At 48.7% G+C, this 21,067-nt stretch overlaps 1 protein-coding gene and 1 long non-coding RNA gene across 11 annotated transcripts in view; one reads left to right on the top strand and one right to left on the bottom strand.

The window, feature by feature from the left end:
* Positions 1 to 21,067, bottom strand: part of ACACB (acetyl-CoA carboxylase beta) — a 140,861-nt gene that overhangs the window by 107,042 nt on the left and 12,752 nt on the right. For 3 of the 10 annotated variants that reach the window (XM_058281501.2, XM_071209829.1, XM_058281509.2), the window contains exons 2-3: positions 14,385 to 14,451; positions 7,351 to 7,997 (exon numbers count right to left, since the gene is read on the bottom strand). In XM_058281501.2, coding sequence (XP_058137484.1) covers positions 7,351 to 7,988 — 638 coding nt within the window. In that variant the 5' untranslated portion in view covers positions 7,989 to 7,997; positions 14,385 to 14,451. Of the gene's footprint in view, positions 1 to 7,350; positions 7,998 to 11,663; positions 11,918 to 12,173; positions 12,278 to 14,384; positions 14,452 to 21,067 lie in introns of those variants that run through there. The other 7 variants (XM_058281502.2, XM_058281505.2, XM_071209830.1 and 4 more) reach the window with 3 other exon arrangements.
* Positions 15,149 to 18,557, top strand: LOC101426803 (uncharacterized). The gene is made up of 2 exons (XR_011646516.1): positions 15,149 to 18,107; positions 18,267 to 18,557. It is a non-coding gene; the product is annotated as an uncharacterized lncRNA (long non-coding RNA).

Below are 21,067 nucleotides of genomic sequence, written 5' to 3'. Positions count from 1 at the left end.
AGGCACCCCCTTTTTCCAAGCTTCTGGAAAATATTTTAGTAGCTAAAGAGATTTTTAAAATGGGGCTTCTGCCAGCTCCTTCCTAAATAAAGTAATGAATAAATAATTTCTAGAAAGATGCTTGGCATTCCATTTGGAGACTAATTCAGATTGTAGAGCATGTGCAGTTTTATGAACTGCTTACTACTCCAGATGAACAAGAAAGAGCCGGATGCTCCCACGGCAAGCCCACCCATGATCCTACTAAGGAGAAAGGGTGCTGCCAGGTCCCAGGCATGAGCTATTTTCCTGATGTTTCTTTACCTCCTTCATATCCAGACTCCACAGACCCTCTCATGCCTTCCCAGGGTCTGCCAGTCTGCTTTTCTCACCCTCTCTTACCTCAATGTCCCCAACATGGAAATGAGAGGTTTGGGAAGTAGCACAGGGGAAAGTCCCAGCACTCAGACCCCCAGGCCTGGGCTCCCTGGCAACAGGGGCTGGGTCTCACTTCAAGCATCCACAGCCCCAGGGACAGGCACCCAGCAGCGCTACAATAAATGCTCCCCAGCCAAGGAATGGATGGGGAAGGTCTTAGCTTCTCCACCTGCCCCTCTCATCCCTGAGTTGGTCGTGACTCTTCCTAGAACCCAGCCCATCTGCAGTAATTTACCAAGAAGGAATGGTTCTAAAATAACACATGGCTTCCAATTGTCAAGCTGCTCCCGTCCCATATCTCCCAGCCCCCTGCACGCCCCTCCACACACCAAGGAACAAAACCACAGAGTGCTAGAGCCACAAAGTCCTAGGAGCCTCGAGGCCGGCTACCAAGAGGATGAGTGGCATCCCTGAGGTCCCACAGCTGAATGGCTGTCCTGGGTCCCCTGACCCTTCCCACTAATAGAAAGAGCAAGTTAGGAGAAAGGCAGAGGCACCTTTGCAGGAGCCCAAGCCTGCCACCCTTGGGGTTGGAGACTGAGGTAGGAAAAGGAGAGAGCACCGAGGACCATTATGTGGCAACAATGAACACCAGAAGGTCCCAAAAGGGGCTCTGGGCAGCATCTGCTGGGGAGGCTGGGGAGGGCTGGAGCTCGGGACCTATAAGCATCTTGCCAGGAGATGCGGACACACCCTGGAATAGGCTGCAGCTGCCTTTTCTAGGCGTGAGATGACTGGTTCACTTTTTCTCCCAATGCTTTAAATAATGTTTTATTATAAGCATTGTTCAAGTCTAATATAATGGTGATAAAAAAGATAGAAAGCTAGAAAATGTGAACAAAATTTAAATCTACTTATAATGGTACTACAGAAAGACAATGATTAATACCTCTTTGGAGGTATTCTCTCAAGACATACACACATACACGTTTATTAGGCACATTTTTCTGTCCTTGCTATGGGCTAGTGACTGTTGTAAGCATGTCCCAGGGCTCAATGTGGACTTTTTTTTTTTTTTAAGTAAAGCTTTATGTCACACACCATCTTGGTATTTCAGCACCAGAAGGCATGATTATCCATACAAAGTGGGCTAAATAAGAGTATATAAAAAGCTTTGTATTATTTCAGGATGATCTTTCCTGCTAAAAGAATTTACCACCGACTTATAAAAACATATTCAGTTTCAGATTTTTTAAAAATTTATTTCAGGACTGCATCTGAGGGATTCTGAGCCTGTCCCGTCTCAGTTAGTCCATAAGCAGCCTCTAGGCAGGTACTATCAGGACCACAAGCTACTAAGAGGAGGCTTGGAACCCAGGGGTCTTGCCCTAGAGCCCACTGCTACTTTTTAAACAAAGATGGGATCACATTAGTAGACTTTTATAACCTCAATTTAATAGTATATGGGCAACTATTCAGCCACGATGCAATGTTCTCATCAGCTTCATCTCTAAAGGTTGCATGGGAATTCCAGCCCTTGGGGACTGCTTCCCAGTCCAAAGAAAGGCCAAGTCCCACCCCCCACCCCCTGACCTGAAATGAACCCAGAGGGGAGGGGAAGGGAGGGGAGGGATTAGGAAAGGTGGGGGTGGGGGGGGAGGAGGGGGCTGAACTGACAATGCAAAGTCATTGGGTATTTATTCTTAGCCAGCCCTTGTCAGGGGAAAAATGAGAGGACGAGTTGAGTTTTTGTAACCATATTAAAGATAGAAGAAAATTTCAGAATTAGAGTTTAATCCCAGAACTAGTCTGGAAAGTCACAGGATCTATGCCAAAAGAATTTTATGGTAACAAAATTCTACTGCGACTGAAGAGTAACAATAAAACGCCTGTTCATCCATCCACCCATCCATCCACTCATTCATTCACCCATTCCCAAGCTCATTGATGAACTATTTTGCATGCCCTGGGAATGCAGAATTTTGTCTTTGGAAAGCTTGTGTTGCTCATTTTATCCAAGCATTTGGAAAATATTTATTAAAAGTCTCCCATGAGCAAGTACTAGGCTTGGCAGTGACGGGGGGAGTGGAGGCCATGATAAATATGGAGCTTACAATCTAGCAGAAACAGGGAATAACTAAGTAAAAACTAAATAAATAAATAAGGAAATAAATGACCTAATCTCAAGGAGTCATTTCCAGCGATTTTAAAGAATTAAAGAATCTCAGATGATGGGACACCAGCTTTGCTTTTGCCTTCTGTTAAAAGACCATATTCTGGGAAACGGACTTTGGCCCAGTGGTTAGGGCGTCCGTCTACCACATGGGAGGCCCGCGGTTCAAACCCCGGGCCTCCTTGACCCGTGTGGAGCTGGCCATGCGCAGTGCTGATGCGCGCAAGGAGTGCCGTGCCACGCAAGGGTGTCCCCCGCGTGGGGGAGCCCCACGCGCAAGGAGTGCGCCCGTGAGGAACGCCGCCCAGCGTGAAAAGAAAGTGCAGCCTGCCCAGGAATGGCGCCGCCCACACTTCCCGTGCCGCTGACGACAACAGAAGCGGACAAAGAAACAAGACGCAGCAAATAGACACCAAGAACAGACAACCAGGGGAGGGGGGGAAATTAAATAAATAAATAAATCTTTTTAAAAAAAAAAGACCATATTCTTCAGAGTCTGCAATGGGAATACCCCAGCTCCGAGCTTGTTGTGTTTTGTGGATCAAGAAACTGGAGGAGGGATGGGAGTCTTTAAAGATGGGAGGGGACAGGGAAGGCCCAATGAGGAGGGGGCTTTGATGAGCCAGCCAATCAAAGAGCTGGGGGCAGACAGGACCAGTTACGTAATTTGCAGGGCCCAGTGCAAAATGAAAAGGCAGGGCTCCTTGTTCAAAAAGCGTTTAGAATTTCATGACAGCGACAGCGGAGCATTAGACCGAGTGTGGGCACAGGTCCTGGAGCCGGGAAGCCCATCCTGCTGGGAGGGCCTAGTTCACACGTGCAATGGCCCTGAACAGGGATGAGACAGAGGCTGTTCTGGAAAGCTGAGGTCACAGTGGGAAGGAAAAGCCACTTTGAAGACTGTTTCAAAAAGAGCTTTCTTCCCAACCACAAAATTAAACACTTGCATTTTCCATTTGATGCTTAGCCAGCCTCCCAGCTGGCAGCCTGGTAGGAAGGGGCCAACGTGGGCCACGAGGTAGCCTGCCAGGGCAGAACAGGAGGCCAAGTGGCTCCCCGCAAGGGGCAGGGGCAGAGCCACTGACACACATCACTCCTTTGCTGTGGCTTTCATGAGCACACAGAGTCCTGGAATAAATACCCCAGGCCTCCCCTAGGTTTAGTGAAACGGGGAAGGGATAGATCAGAACCGAAAGCTGGACTCATCCAAACCCCTACTCCCTGCATTCATTTTGCAGAACCTGGAGTCTCAAAAACATCAGGAGATTTGTCCAGGTAGTTGATAAGGGAAAATAACATAAAGAGAGCTTCCTGTGGGAAATGGATGTGGATCAAGCAGTTGCACTTCCATCTACCATCTAGGTGGTCTGGGGTTCGATGCCCAGGGCCTCCTGGTGAAGGCAAGCTGGCCCGTGTGGTGAGCCAGCCCACGTGGAGGATGCCCCGCACAGGAGTGTTGGCCCACGTGAAGAGCTGGCACAGCAAGATGATGCAACAAAAAGAGACACAGAGGAGAGATATTAAGAGACGCAGCAGACCAGGGAGCTGAGATGGCACAAGAGAATGATCACCTCTCTCCCACTCTGGAAGGTCTCAGGATCAGATCAGTTCCCGGAGCCACCAAATGAGAATACAACCAGACACAGAAGAACGCACAGCAAATGGACACAGAGAGCAGACAATGGAGGGGGGGAGGGGGAAAATAAATAAATAAAACCTTTAAAAAAAGAGACAGAGAGTTTTTTGGAGTCTACCGACAGGGACTCTTTCTCTCCATAATTGCCTTTGGGTCAGGTTTCATTTCATCAGTGCTCTGGCCAGATGCAGGCAACTGGCTGGTCGACCTGCCCACACAGTGCTCTCTGCCCCACACCAAAAAATCTAGCAGAACATTTGACCTTTGGGCCCAGGGAAAAGAGAATCCACCCTATGTAAGAGAAAGAGTCCGGGAGTGACCTCCATGAAGCAACAATTTGGGACAACTTCCTTTCAGAGAGTTGGCCCAAGGCCATACCAGTCACGGTGAGCAAAACTGTCTGGTGAGGGAAACAGACATGGCTCAACTCATAGAGCATCCGCCTACCATATGGGAGGGTCCAGGGTTCTAACCACGGCCTCCTGATCCATGTGGTGAGCTGGGCCATGTGCAGAGCTGCTGCATGCAGAGTTCTGTGCCACGCAGGGGTGCCTCTGCGTGGGGGTGCCCCATGCGCAGGGAGTGCACCCAGCAAGGAGAGCTGCCCCCATGAAAAAAGCACAGCCCAGGAGTGGCACTGCACACATGGAGAGTTGCCGCAGCAAGATGACACAAAAAAAAGAGACGCAGTGTCCTGTTGCTGCCAAGGTGCAAGCAGACACAGAAGAACACACAGCGAGTGGACACAGAGAACAGATAACGGGGTGAGGCGAGAGAAATAAATAAAATAAATCTTTAAAAAAAAAAAAGGTCTGGTGAAATACAAACATCAGGCTGCTGAGGTGCTCAGAGCCCCAAGATGCCAAAACCCTATGAGAAGATACGAGAATTTCAGCCTCATTTTGATATGTGTGATTTCCAACAGGCTGGAACATGCCAGAGACGCAGTGCTGCTGCATTTTTTAATCTACTATTTTCTGAGGGCTTTATTCCCTTGCTAAGTACCTTAGAAATACTCATTCATTTAATCCTCAAAACTTTCTGTGAATCCAAGACTCATACGCAAAGAAGGATATTATTATTATTATTATTTTGGCAAGCCTGTTGCCTTCTTAGTTCACCAGCAGAAATCACTCACACTGGTTCCCTCCCATCTGTTAGATCCAGAGCTGTACTCTCCAATACAGCAGCTACCGTCTGCACAAGGCTATTTAAATTGAAATTAATTGATGTTGAGTAAAACTCAAAATTCAGTTCTTCAGCCACACTACTCACATTTCAAGCGCTCAGCAGCCACATGTAATATGTGGCTTCTAGATTGGTCAGTGCATTTCTAGACCATTCTATCCGAGTGGAATGTTCTGTTGGACCACTCTGGTCTAGCTTGAACATTCCTTCTTCTGAAAGCCCGTCTCTGACCTGAGCACCCCTTTCTAAAATAGGTCCTCCCAAGCAGCCCTCACCATACCCTGTTTTCTTTCTGGCATCGGTCCCACTTGGAACTATCTTGTCCGTTTATCTGTCTAGTTTTTACATTTCCCATCGCCCTGCCGGGACCTCGCTCCCTGAGAGCAGCAATCATTTCCGTCTTTTTTCCTGCTGGAGCTATGGTGAGAAACCAACCTCTCCAATCCCTCCCATTGACCTTGCACAGGAGAGCCCTCCTAACAAGGACTCTCACGTTTGTCTCTTTGGGTGAACTGGTTTAATGAAATACTGTTCCCTAAACCCTGCCACACAGGGGTAAAGGAAGAGGCCTGGAGGGGAGAAAAAGTTGGAGATGACTGCAGGGAGAAGACTGCCGTGGGGTGGAAAGAACGTGGGTTTTGCGCTCAGACAGGCCTGGCCTTGAAACTTGGCTCTGCTGCTTGCTGGCTGAGTGATCCTGGGAACGGAAGTTTGCCCCTCTGTGCCTCGGTTTCTCATCCATAAAGTGGGGATCCACCACCAGCCTTGTACCATTGTCTGAAGGGATAAATGGGGTCATTGGTACACGCTGTAGGTAGGAGGTGGGGTGGGGAAGCTCTGGGTAGGTCTGAGTGCTGGGCAAAGGGCATGTCCTGGAAAGGATCTGGGGAGGAACCTCCTGCTTACTGGGCAACTGGTCTGAGCCCAACTCAGTGCACACCTTACAAACGTTATCCCACTTAATCCCTTCAGCACTTTGCAGACAAGGGCCTGAGGCCCAGAGAGGTGACAGGCCATACTCGAGGTCACAGAATGGGGGGCAGAGCCAAGGGCTGAACCCAGCTCCACCTGATCCCAAAGACTTTAAAGACTTCTCTTCCTTTAACCCTTCTAGAAACTCAAAATAGTCTTGCCCTGAAGATAGTAGAGTTCCTTGCTTTTTCTTCATCCTTTTCTTTTCCCTGTCTCCCATTTCCAGCAACCAGGGCTAAAGAGCTCATGGTTAACATGAGTACCATGGAAGAACCCATCCCCTCATCCAAGTTTTTTCTCATTTTGGTAAAGAAAGTACAGGAGATGCTTAAAACAATAACCAGGAAAATCCCACCACTCCCAGGAGAGGAAAACAGAATGGAAGGAAAGAACACTAAAACAGGCATAGAGAATGTCTCTGGCTGGGAGAGTTATGATTAGTGCTTTCTTCTGCCCCATGCATCCCTGCTTTTCCCAAAATTTCTACCTGCAACTCCTGTGTTATATTTGTAATTTGGGGATGGGGGTTGAGGAGGGTTGCTAACAAGAACAAAGCTACCAATTGCATGCCTGGGACAGACCCCCTTTTGTGAACCTATAAGAATTCATTTCCAACAATGAAATTGATGGGTGTGGGTTACATTATCTGAGTGTCTCCTTTTCAGGCATTAAGCGTGGAGGGGGTGCTTTCACACCTGTTGAATGAATGAATGAATGAACGAATGAATGTCTCTTCAGGACCCAGGGAGAGCTATCCCTCCCTTTCCCTCCAGAGTCCCATCATCATGTGTGGCTCTTAGCTCATTCTGCTTGAATTATAACAAGTTATCCACACAAGGTCATCTTCCCCAACTAGACTGAGCCCTCTGCATGCAGTAGATGCTCAATAAATGATTTTGAAAGGAGGAAAGGCATGTGTCTTCTACTTGGTATGAGGCTCCCCACCCTCCCCGAAGCCCTGACATCAGCAGAGGGCTTGACTGAGCAGAAGGGAATGGAGAAGAAGCAGGCCCCTCCCAGTTACCTCATGGTGGGGACGAGGGTCTCAGGCTCGCCTGTGGTCAGAGAAGCCTCCAGGGAGAGGGCCCCCAGGCTAGCCCGGCTGCCCTTCCTGGAAGACTCTCGGAACGAGGCAGGGTCCTCGTCAGAGGAGTTGTCGTCAAAGGAGCCAAGGATGAAGTTGGTCATGAGCTGCCTTTTGATGTGCGCCTGCTTCTTGGCTTCTTTGGGAGATCTGGCTTGCTGACCCTGGGGCCAGGCTGGGGAGGACAGGCCATTGGTACCCAGGGCCTCCGGGGCCGCTGTCCCATTGGTCTGGAGTTTTGGGGAGGCCGACGGCTCACTGGAGGAGGGGTGGTTTCTTGTGGGCTCCAGGTGTGGGGGTGGCTGGGAAGTTCTCTGCCAAGAGGCATCTTCGGGGCCTCTGTGGGAGGCTGGCTCGGTCTGCTCAGGGCTCGTTGGCAGTGAGCTGCCGTCGTCGTTTTCCTGCAGTGGTTGCTCTGAGCTGTGCGAGTCCGAGAAGCACTCCTGGCTCTGAAGGACGCTTGCTTCCCATTTATCCTCGGTGACCAGCTTGGAGTCCGTCATTGTCCCCCAGATTTTTAACCAGGAAAAGGTGAGGCAGGAGAAAACCAGACAAGATAGAAAAAGAAGTAGGACCATTCAGAAAATCTGCAAGTAGAAAGAGAGAGACATTTTAGGGCCCACGTAATCGAGCTATTTCTCTCTTAAAGAGCTGGTGGGGCCGAGGGGTCAGGGGTCTGAGCGAGCTGAGGAGCACTGGGCGGGGAGCAGAGGCAGGGTTCTCCCCACACTCCGTGGCCTTGGGCAGGTTCCCGAGCCCCTCTGCACCTCAGCCCTTCACCTCTAATTCAGGTGTGCTAACAGGTGCTCAACATAAATCGTGCAAGTGAGGGAGAACAAATGAGATCGTGTGGAAGGACTCAGTTATAGCAGCACAAGGGAATACTGCTGGGCAATAAAACGGATCCCTGGATGGAGCTCGAAACATGATGTTAAATGAAAGGAGTCAGCCCCAAAAGGCCACATCCTGTACGAGTCCATTTACATGAATTGTCCAGAATAGGCAAATCCATCGAGAAAAGAACATAGATTAGTGGATCACTAGGGCTGTGGGGGTGGGGGTGCTTTCGGGGGTGACAGAAATGTTCTAAATTTGATCGTGGTGATAATTGTACAACTCTGAATATACTAAAAACCATTTAACTGTATACTTTAAATGGGTGAATGGTATGGTATATGAATTTTATCTCAATAAAGCCATTATTTAAAAAGACTTAATTACGCTCCACTTTGGAAATTGAAGGGGGCTGTTGCTGCTATAATCATTGTCATCATCACCATCGTGGGCCTGGAGGGAGATAAGGCCCCTGCCTGATTTTCTTCCCTGCACTAGTACACCTGGGTGGGACATGCTGACAGCTGGAACCGCAGCTCACCCAGAACAGAGGGCATCCGCAGCATTCCAGGGTCTAGACAGTGTCTGGCTTGGAGTAAGGGCTTAGTAAGTGTTTGTTGAATGAATGAGCTCAGATATTCTGATTTCTAACCATGCCTCTTTCCATCACACTAACTCTGCCCTATTAATGAGTCTATAAGGAAATATTGTTTTTTAAAATTCAAGAACAAAGTGACTGCACATATTGAAATATCTGAACCAATTTCACCATAGTTAATATGGCAAATATTAATAAAGCAGGCCAACAATGTTCAAGTGTATCAGTCTGAGATCTAAAGGACTTCCTTTTTTTTGATTTCAACACAATGTTCTCAAGGGGAGTGGAAAAGTCCTTGCTGTTTCCCAGAACTAAAGATCTAAGTACTTCCTGTACACTTTCGGCAACATGATTTGCCAAACTGTTGGCAAGGGTATTTTCCAGGTAATGCACAGGGTGAGGAGGTTTTTCCTCTTAAAATCAAGTTTCTCTTTGAAGAAAAGCCAGTGCTCTTTGGCTGAATGCAGGCTTTTTCACTACAGAAGATGGCATTTGATGGGGGGGAGGGGTGGAGAGTGTCTCCTGTTCACCACAGTCTCCACTACTCCCTATTACTTACCCCCCAACACACCTGTTGCACTCATTCACATTACCTGCCAGTCCCCATAAGATACAGGATTTGTGGTTCCTGCTCTGGAGGGTAGGAGGGTGAAGACTGTGACTTCTCATCCACTCCATCAACCTTCCAACAACTCTATGAAGTAGGCACTATGATCAACCCAAATAATGGATAAGGAAACTGAGGCTCAGAAAGGTGATTCACTTGCCCAAAGTTACACAATAAAAAAGTAGAAGATTCAAACTCAGGTCTTTCTGAGTCCAATCATTGCACTATTGGTATCTGGGGCCAGAGAATCCTCTGTGGTGGGTGGCTGTCCTGTGCATTGCAGGATGTTGGACAGCATCCTTGGCCTCTACCCACTGGATATCGGTTATGTTCCCAGCTGTGACAACCAAAAATGTCCCCAGACATTGTCAAACGTCCCCTGGGGGTAAAACCACCCAGTTGAGAACCCCTGCCCATGCCTGCTCCAGGCTGGAAGTATCTGGAAGGCAGGGTCTATTTCTTACTCATCTCCTGCACATAGTTATCCTTTAAGAAAAGCTTTACAAGTGGCAACAAGCAGGGCCAGAGTGCCCAAACAGGTGGCTCAGGGAAAAAATATGAAACCAGCAACTGGCAGAGGGCCTTGCCAAGAATGTTGCAAATGCATCCTGGCTTCCCCAGTGGCTCCAACAGGTTATAGCCGGGCCCATCTAGACCTTTTAGACCTGACCCCTGCTGACAGGCCCCTCCTCACTCACCCCATCTGCTGGCCACCATTGGCCAAGTGTTTTCACAATTCAGCTCCTATGAGCCAATGGAGACAGATCTCCTCATCGTGAGAAGATCTGCTGTGTGGAAACAGGCTCTTCACTTTTCTGTCTCCCCTGGCAGACTGGGAAGCCTTTGGGAACATGGACAAAGAGCCATTCATTTCTGGATCTTTGTGCCCAGTTTTGTGCTTGGCACATAGTAGACACCCAGAAAGTATACGTTGAATGAATGTATACACACATATTGAGCACCAGCTGATAGCCTGAGGCAAATTGTTGTATTCTTGATTTATGCTGGAATTTCGAGTTTTGGGTCTTATTCCTGAAACAGCATTCAGGAACACCAGGGGAATGAGTTGGGTGTCTCCATGGCAATCCTGAAGCAGAGTCCCAAAGAGGGCACCTTGTCCAAGGGTGGCCAGTTTTAAGCAAATCTTAAATAGTGCACCTCTGAAGTCATGAGATATAAAAAGTAGGAAGCACATATAATTGGAATGTTGGATATCTCTCTACTCCAAATAAAAATACTTGAATCATTGCTGTGAAAATAAAAATACAGCATCAAAACAAAATACACTACAATGATTGGGGATTTATGGCCCCTGAGAAAGCATTCTTTACATTGATCCCCACTGTTCATGCAGGTTTTGCATTATGCAAGCTCTTCAGAAACTTGCTCAGGAAGTCTTGGCTGGGTGTCTGAATGGGAGTCTGAGTGGAATGGCTGATGGGGACAGCAGATGAAAGGATGGGTAGGTGGGGTGGGGGAAATGGGTAGATGGACAGACATGTGCATGGTGGGGGAAGCTGAGGGATGGTGGGGGAAGCTTCCAACCTTTAAACTGGAAACTTATGAATGGAAATACCAGCTCTTCTTCACAATTTAGATCTTTTCAGATTTGCTGTTATTCTGATGGGAAACACCTTAAAAACCTACCTTGTGGGGGCTATCTGCTTACAAAACTTCAGGGTCTTTCTTTCCTTTAAAGAGCAGTGACATGGGACCCAAAGGCCACCACACGAGAACTTTCCCCAAATACACTGGGACAAATGGGGAAACTGTTTGAAAAAGCTGCTAAAGAACCTCTCTGAGCCTCAAGTTCTCTCATCTACAAAATGGGGGTTCTAACTGATGCTCTATTGACCTGCCTCACAGGTGTGCTTCAAATAAAATACGCATATACATGGCAGTCACACACGCCCCAACTGCCAAGTCTGTAGAGTGTCTTTAGGCTAACAAGACCCCTAGCCACCAACACCCGCCCCCCTCCCACCCTCAGAACAGCTCTGTGGATATTATTATTGCTATTGTCATTATTTGTTTCCATTTGACAGTTGGGCACACTGGCTCTGAGAGGCTCAGTACCTTCCACGCTCTCAAATCCAGGCCCAACACCCACACCCTTCCCTCTGCCCCACCACCACGACTGGATCTAGACGTATTCCAGGAGGCAGTGGGGGCGACCACGAGCAGGTTCCTAAAACCAGACACCGGGCAGTGCACCTTTAAGATGGAGCAACCGCGCAGCTGTGTAAAACCGCGTCAGCCGCTGCCGTGGTGGAGGCTGAGCACCGAGCGCCGTTCACGTGGTTTGGTTCCAGAGCAGGCCTTCCAATGAACCTTCTGGCGGACCATGTCAGGCCAGGCCGTCACCCTTCGTTGGAACAACCCGGCTGACCTGCAAACCATCCACTAGCCAAATGCTATTTTTCTTCCTTGCAAACCGAACCCAAGCAACAGCTGCCTGCCGCCAGAGCGGCCCCGGCCGTGGTGAGTACAGGAAACACTGGGTTCCAACAGGTGCTGGCTGGCCGCCAATCAAGGGCGGGGAGGGGGACAGAGGAGGAAGGTCATGAGTTTGTTTTCTTGCCTCCCCCACCACCCCGCAGCTGGTCTGGTCTTGGAGAGAGGGAGGGAAAAGGCCGAATGTGGGCGTTAAATCAGTAATCCCCGTTCTGCACTCAGAATTTTCCTCCCACCAAGATGAACTCCCGAGCCCTTGCTGCCACTCACCGTCCCTGAGGACACGGCCACTGGGTCCATGCTCCTGAGCGGCTGACAGGCACCCAAAGAGTGACTAAGGGGACTCAGCTGGCAGAGCGTCACCTTTCAGCAGGAGGCCGGGTGTCGTGCATCAGGCCATGGGGGAGGGGTTTGGCTCAGCCAGTGCGGGAGGGGACGGATGAGCTTTCTCTCAAGTCTGACCTGCAGCACGCCCTTATCTGTCACCCACCAACTGGAGCCATTCACCAAGGACTTCACCCAGCCCCTAGCCTGACCTCCAGCTCGGGTACGTAAGAGGCTGTAATAGCACTCTGAAGCTTGCCACATTCCGGTAGACAGGCCTACTTGGCTGCTTGTGCAATGGGCCCCTTGCCTCATTCTGCATCTCTGGGATAGGTTTGAAGCATTCTCAGAGTCCCTGGAGAATGGGACAAAGGCCAGGAGAGGAGGGCAAGTCTCTGTATCACTCAGGTGTGGCCTAGCTGTGCAGAGCAGAAAGAAAAGCCAAAGTATTGAAGCCCAAGGGTGGCCGCCAGGCAATGGTGCAAGGTTCTTCTGCAAATTCAGAGGCGATGAAAACAATAGGAGCAGGTGGGTAATAAAACCTGACTGACAGATGCCAAGCCTGAAATCCAGTCCTGGAGGCGAGGTGGGGTCAAAGCCACTGCAGGTTTCTCAGATAGCTGCCTGCACCAACCTACAGCCTCAGCTAGGGGAAACGTGGAGATGGTTAAGTCCAGAGCCCTTGTTCTACGCAGCTGGGAAATTAGTGACCCCAAGGCATGATTCACAGCAAAGTGGACTGGCCTCCAGCACCTTGTTTGGTCCTCCGCAGACTGACCCCAGTTCTCATCTCAGCTCTGTCACTCACTAGCTGGGGGAGCCTGGGGCAGGTTCATTGCCTTGTCTGAGGCTCAGTTTCCTCATCTGCAAAGTAGGGAGGATAACAGTTTGGAGAGTTCAGTGAGGTCGTCCACACCAGCCCTTAAATCTCTGTGTCCATGTTTGAGGAACTAAATGCAACAAAGAAATAAGCAGGGATGCAGATGTGGCTCAAGCAGTTGAGTGCCCGCCTGCCACATAGGAGGTCCCAGGTTTAGTTCCCAGTACCTCCTAAAGAAGACGAACAAGACAGTGAGCCAATGCAACAGGCTAGTAAGGTAAGCTGATGCAACAAGATGACACAATGAGGAGACACAATGAGGAAACACATTGAGAGATGCAATAAGCAGGAAGTAGAGGTGGCTCAAGAGATTAGGAGGTCCCAGATTTGGTTCCCAATGCTTCCTATAAAGAAGATGAGCTGACACAAAGAACACACAACAAACAGACACAGAGAGCAGACGGCGAGCACAAACAACAAGCGGGGTGGGGGGCGGGCAACAAGAAAGAAATAAAATAAATCTTAAAATAAAAAAATAAGCAACAAAATTTCCTTTCTAGTCTTTGGGTTCTTCTCCTGGGAAAGATCATCAGGAGACATAAGAGATTCTTTCCAAATAAAGAGCCTTTTGAATCAAGACCTAACCTACAAAAATCCTGGAATCAGCTGAAAGGCTGTTCAGACTCCTTCCAGGGATAGAGATGGGAGAAGGCGACATCTGCTTGGGCCTTTGAAGGCTGAACAGGAGCTCACTAGATTTCCAAGGGGGTAGGACATCCCAAGCAGAGTTGGTTGAGGCAGTATGCTATACAGTAAGGCTATAATCCTAAAGGATTGAAGATGGGAGTGCTGGCTTAAGTTACTGAACTAGGGCAGCAGTTAGCAAATTAGTTCTGTTATGAAAGATAATCATTTGTTTTCTTTAAGATTTCTACATCTGAAGGAGATCTGTGACAACTTTCAGGTGACGGTACACAGTGTGCCCCCCCTACAAACCTGAGAAGACACACGCCCTTATGTAATACAAGAACCCTGCCTTTCCATACAACACTGTGACTGATGGCACCAGTGTGATGTCATGCTCCTTTGCCCCAGATAAACAAATGACAGGGAGAGCAAAAGAATCACAAGAAGGGGGGCAGATGGAGCTCAGTGGTTGAGCGTCTCCTTCCCATATATGAGGTCCTGGGTTCAATCCCAGGTGCCTCCTTAAAAAAAAAAAATACTCACAAGGAGAGACTCTGCTTTCTGTTACACCCACTACAAAGGCCAGGTAAGGTGCCTGATAAAAATTACAGGGAAGCAGATGTGGCTGAAGAAACTGGGCTCCCACCTACCTCATATGCGGTCCCTGGTGCCTCCTAAAGAAGACAGCAAGCTGGTGTGACAGGCAGGTGCAGCAAGCTGACACAACAAGAGACACAAGAAGAAAACCATAATGAGACACACAATAAAGGGAACGGAGGTAGCTCAAGCAATTAGGTACCTCACTCCCACATCAGAGGCCCCAGGTTTGGTTCCTGGAGCCTCCTAAAGAAACAAGGAAGACAGACACAACAAGTGCAAACAATGAGGGGGTGGGGAGAAATAAAATAAATCTTAAAAAAAATTACAACAACCATGCCTTCCATTATAACAATTGTCTTGAGCGCAGGATATTCCTTAATCCTTGTAGCAGCCTTAAAAGTATTAGTATCCCCTTTCACAGAGGAAAACTTAACACCCAGAGAAGTAGAGTGACTTGCCCATAGCCACACAGCTTGGAAGTAAACTGCATTGCATGCCTGACTCCAAAGCTTACATCTGCAATAGGAGGAGGGAAAAAGGCCAATTGGCTCCCTTCTTGGATTGGTGGGTCCAGAAGCCTGGAAAAGACGAGAATGAGCAGGGACATATTGGGACATCTGGTTCTCCATAGAAGAAGCACAAATACTCTTATGTTAGGATGAACATAAAATAACTACAGCTAGATATTTTTGTGCCAGATCCCAAGCCACTTAATCCCAGAGTGGAGCATTAGGCGCCACTGATTTGGGACAACCCCAGAGAGAAAAACACATTTGAGAAAATGTGAATTTAACTCCCCCCCTCCCCCAATCAGGAGGAGACTCCGATGATCAAGTTTCCCAGCAGAAGCCAGCAGTCCAGGTCCTTTGGGAGGGCTGACCTAGGACAGTGCACATCACGCCATGCCTAACAAACTGCAGCAGCTCAGTTATCGCCCACTGAACCAAACCCAGCCTTTGATGTGGTTGACCCTGCAGGCCGGGCAAACCTGGCCTGACTCCTTCAAGACCCAGTGCCTGCCTTGGAGAAATGTCAGAACTTCCCACCTCCACTGGAAAACCTGTTCTGCTGTCTTGAAGGCTAATGGAACACATCTTTGCTGTTAGCATCTCGCTCGAACTAGCCCTGCAGAAATTGCTCAAGTCGACTGCCTGGCTCACCTTCAACACCCTGGGCCGAGGTCAGCTTCACAGATGGAATTCTATCCTCCTCCCCCTCTCTTCCTGCTGTGCAGGGAGGTTGCCCTCTTCACCCATTCCCTCATTCATCAACGGATATTTCCAACACCTGCCGGGCACGGTGTTGGTTGCTGGAGCAATGGAGCACATGGCACAGGAGTGGCCCTGCCCTCACTGGGAAGCAAATACGATCACAGACCCAGGTCGCCATGAAGGAGAAGCTCGTGGTGAGCCACACAAAGGGCCCATCACCAGGGATGCTGACTTGGCCAGAAAGGTTAGGGCAGGCTTTCCAAAAGCAGGATGCTTCTGCTGAGATGGGAAGGAGTGTGGTTTGGCCAGGCCAAGGTTCTGGGGCAGGCAGGTAGAGGAAAAGAGGAAACAGAGTGCACAAAAGCCCAGCAGCAGCAGGGAGACCAGCAAGGAACCCAAACAAGACGAGTCTGCCTGGGGCTGAGAAGAGGACAGAGATGGGACCAGGGCACCAGACAGGGCCGGAGAGGCGATGAGATGCATGAAGGAATTCCCACATCCTTCTGGGAGCAATGGAATGCCATGGCACGAGAGATAAGGGGACAGACTGCAGTCCAGTTGCCTGGGCCAGAATGGGCTCTGCCACCTATGAGCAGTGTGACCGTGGGCAAGTAAGTTAACATTAGCCTTAGTTTCCCCTTCTGTAAAATGGGGCTAATGATCGGACCAACCTCACCAGCCTATTTGGTTGATGAAATGAGCTAAGGTAGGCAGACTGCGTAGTTTGGCATAAATGAAGCATGCAAGCAGAAGCAGCTGCCATGAATACTGAGTTACTCCTCTCATGAACATGGTTATTCAGAGCAGTGGCTGGCTGGCCCTCACGGGACCCGGGATCTTGAGGCCATGCTTTCCCCAGCATCAAGCTGTCCCACAATGGGCAGCTGAGGGTCCCCAGCCACCCTGACGGCTGCTCTTGGTTGGGGCCATTCCACACCAAAGACAGGAAGATGGTGGCTGCAAAGAAGATGAAAACGTCGCTGGAGTCAATCAACTCTAGGCTCCAAAACGCTATGAAAAGTGGAAAGTATGTGCTGAGATACAAGCATACTCTGACGATGATCAGGCAAGGCAAAGTGAAACTAGTGATCCTTGCCAACTGCCCAGCTTTGAGGACATCCAAAGTAGAGTACTATTGCCACAGTGGCCAAAACTGGTGTTCATCACTACAGCGGCACAGCCTTCGGGAAATACTATAGAGTACGCACCCTGGATGTCATTGATCCAGGTGACTCTGGTACCATTTGCAGCATGCCAGAACAGACCAACGAAAAGAAAATCATGTAAAAATTCTTTTTAATAAAGCTGGCCAGAGCTTGTTTTAAAAGAATACAAACAAGCATACAAACAAACAATGGGCACCTCACCCACCCACTCCCAAGCCATGCTGGCTGAGGGCCTCGACCCAGGCCAGGCCTGGGCAGTTCCTTGGTGGCATCAAGTCTGAAACCAAGTGGCATATCTCTGGGAGGGTGGTGGGACTCAGGAAGTCCTCAGGCTGTTGATATCTACACGTGGATCCACCTGTCCAGCCCACGTGGGTCTCCAAAGTAGCAGCCCTGCTGCCTTCTCCCCACTTGAGCCCCAACCTCACCCTCCAGGGAGAGCTGCTTTCCTTCAGCGCTAGCCCAGGGCTTTCCACTGGTTTGGGAAACCCCGATACGAGGATGGGGGGACTCGAAAGAGCCCTGAGGGTGATTTGCCTCCCTCAAAATAAGCAACCTCTCTTCCATTTGGTCCCTTTTCTCATCTTCCTTCCAGTTACAAAAGCAAAACCAGCTCTAGGCAGAGAATCAAAGGATCCGGGTCTAAGTCTTGGCATCGTCACCAGCCAGGAAACACTTGAACGTCAGTTATGTTATTTGAAGCTTTTAACTTTGGATTTCCACATTTCAGTAATGCCAACCTCACAGGGCTCTTGGAAGCACTAAATCCTGAGAACATGTGCTTAGAAGAGCATGGCAGTTTGAGATTATTTTATAAATCTCCAAAGGAGAAAGATTATGTTTGTAAACTAACCTATGGGTGCAATACCCTTTGGTTATTTTAAATCCAGTTGCAGGGCCTTTGATTAGATTACCTGTTAGGATCGCTCTGATTGAGATTACCTGTTAGGATCGCTCTGAGAGCTTTTTTGATTCGACGGGTCAGTAGGCCGTGACTCAGGTTGAGTTCCCGCCCCCTGGTGGGTCTGATACAACTGGACACTCACAGACACACAGGAAGAGAGGGCTTTGTCATTTTTTATCTTGCCATGTGACAGAAAGGAGAAGGGTCCAACAGTTAAAGCCCTGGGGAAAGATGGACCATTTGCCTGACAGCTGACAGCTGACCTTGGGAAGTGAGCAGACTGACCTCGGAAGCCCTGACAAGCCCGTGCCAGCCTGCAGCCGAGGTCAGAAAGCAGCTGGGCCCATGGAGCCTCAAGAGGAAAAGGAAGGCCAGACGAAGGCTGAAACCCCTGAGAGGGCAGGCCGTCTTGCTTCAACACGTGGCAGCTGACTTTGGTGAGGAAGTACCTCTTATGGCATCTTGAGTTGGACTTTCCACCACCTTGGGACTGTAAGCTTTTTTTTTTAAGATTTTAAAATTTTATTTATTTATTCCTCCCGCCCCCACTGCCCACTGCTCGCCTGACTTAACCTCAACTCGCCTCACTGTCTTCTGTCCACATCCATTCACTGTGTTTTTTGTCTGCTTCTCTTCTCATCTCCTCTTTAGGAGGCACCAGGAACCGATCCTGGGACATTCCAACGTGGGAGAGAGGCACCCAATTGCTCGAGCCACCTCAGCTCTCTGGTGTGTTGTGTCTCTCATTGTCCTTCCTCTGTGTCTCTTTTTTGTTGTGTCATCTTGTTGCATCAGCTCGCTGCATGGACCAGCTTACCTTCACCAGGAGGCCCCAGGAACTGAACCTGGGACCTCTCATATGGTAGATGAAGCCCAATCGCTTGAGCCCATCCTAGGACTGTAAGCTTTTACCTCCAAATAAATACACTTTATAAAAGCCAACAGATTTCTGTACTTTGCATTGGCACCCCTTTGGTTGACTAGTACAAAGAGCTCACAGGTTGTGCAGCTAGAGGACATGACGAGCAGTTTTGCAGGTCACTTCACCTTGCTGGGGCGCAATGGCAGGGCACTTCAAGGGGCAGGGAGAGGGGGCTGGGTAATGGCCTGGCCCTGGGACCCCAGCGGGAACCCCAGTTTACAATCTGATGAAGTATAAACAGTCCTGCCTTGCTGACTGATGAAGTTAAGTGCCAAAAACACTAATCTGGTGGAGCGGATGTTGCTCAAACAGTTGAGTACACACCTCCCACAAAGGAGGTCCAAGGTTTGCTTCCCAGTGCCTCCTAAAGACAACGAGCAGACAACAAGCAGACAAAATGAGCAAAAAATACTAAAAAACACCGAATTGTACACTTAAAATGTGTGAATCACAAGGTTCGTGAACTATATGTTGTTAAAATTAATTTTTTAAGATTTATTAATTCCCCCCTCCCCCTCCCCAGTTGTCTGCTCTCTGTGTCCATTCGCTGTGTGTTCTTCTGTGTCTGCTTTTTTTGTTCTTGTCAGCGGCACCGGGAATCTGAGTCTCTTTTTTAATTGTGTCATCGTGCTGTGTCAGTTCTCCGTGTGTGCGGCACCACTCTTGGGCAGGATGCTTGTTTTTTTTTTCCGCATGGACCGGCTCTCCTTATGGGGCGCACTCCTTGCATGTGGGGCTCCCCTAGGCAGGGGACACCCTGCGTGGCACAGCACTCCTTGTGCGCATCAGCACTGCGCGTGGGCCAGTTTCACCACACAGGTCAGGAGGCCCTGGGTTTGAACCCTAGACCTCCCATGTGGTACGCAGACACTCTATCCACTGAGCCAAATCCGCTTCCCATGTTGATAAAATTTTTTTTTCCCAAATTCTACTCAATTTATTCATTTTTTTAAAAAGATATTACATTAAAAAATATGAGGTACCCATTCGCCCCTACTGCCCCCACCCCACCACTCCCCCCACATTAACACTCTCCCCCATCCTCATGTCACATCCATTGCATCTGGTGAGTACATCTCCGAGCATCGCTGCACCCCCTGTCCCGTGTTCCACACCATACCCCACACTTTCCCACGTTCCATCCAGTGGGTCATGGGAGGACATACAACATCCAGCAATTGTCCCTGGGGCACCACCCAGGACAGCTCCAAGTCCCGAGAATGCCTCCACATCTCTTCTCTTCCTCCCATTCCCCACACCCAGCAGCCACCATGGCCACTTTTTCCACATCAATGCCACATTTTCTCGATTATTTATCACAATAGTACATGAATAGAGTATCATTAAGTCCACTCTGATCCTTACTGTATTCCTCCTTCCTGTGGACCTTGGCTTGGTTGTGTCCATTCCACATCTATGTCAAGAGGGGCTTAGATTCCACATGGATATTGGATGCAATCCTCCTGCTTTCAGTTGTAGGCACTCTAGGCTCCATGGTGTGGTGGTTGACATTCTTCAACTCCATGTTAGCTGAGTGGAGTAAGTCCAATAAATCAGAGTGTAGGAGCTGAAGTCTGTTGAGGCTCAGGGCCTGGCTGTCATATTTTCAGTCCAGAGATTCAAATCCCCTAGATATATCTTAAGCCCCAGCACCAACTACAATTCCAGTAAAGTAGCATGAAAGGCTTGTGAAAAGAGATCCCATCTGAGTCCAGCTCCATCACGCAGAAACACCAGCTCCAAAGAAGGGCCAATTGGCATGGCAATGAACCCCATCTGCCATGACCATAGAACCTGTGGGTCTCTTTAGCCTCAAAAGGACCAATACCTGGGGTTGTATCTACTTTATCTGTCTCTGAGACTCTGCTCAGGTGTGCATAAGGGCAATCCTTCTGACAACCTCCAGACTCTTTTTTAGAGACTCATAGCCATATGAACTCATTTGTCTTTTCCATTTCCCCAAAATTATTTTTAAAAAGCAAAGCAATCTAAGTCTTTTCTGAATTTGAAATCAAGAACCCTGTGGGCAACAAAGATTATGTATTGTTCCAAGCAAGGAATCTGAGGGTGCCGGATTCAAGTTCTATTTCTGCTGTTTATATCCAAGTGTGACCTTGGTAAAGTTTCTTGGTCTCTATAAGCCTTAGTTTCCTCACACATACAATAAGGATGGTAAGAATGCCTTTCTCATAGTTTTGGTGAGGCTTAAATGAAGTTAAATAAAACAAATAATGAAAAGGAGTATGCTAATATTTACTGTGCCCTCCACCGCAGGCCAGGCACCATGCTAAACACTTAATCTAAGATCAAGTGTAAGGCCTGTCACTGGGACCACTGCACAAGCCTCCTAACCCAGCTCCCTGTGCCCAGCCTTGTCCCTCCAGTTCAATATCCAACAAAGCATGTGGGAGGTGGTATAGGGAATGGGGCATATGGGAACCCCTCTATTTTCTGTGTAACATTTATGTAACCTAAATATCTTTTAAAAAATAAACAAATATATATTAAAAAAAAAAAAATCCAACAGAGC

The sequence above is a fragment of the Dasypus novemcinctus genome, chromosome 19 (genome assembly GCF_030445035.2).
Source record: "Dasypus novemcinctus isolate mDasNov1 chromosome 19, mDasNov1.1.hap2, whole genome shotgun sequence".
NCBI classification, from domain to species: Eukaryota; Metazoa; Chordata; class Mammalia; order Cingulata; family Dasypodidae; genus Dasypus; species Dasypus novemcinctus.
The sequence above is the reverse complement of the archived record's forward strand: the minus strand, read 5'-3'. Positions and strand labels throughout refer to the sequence as shown.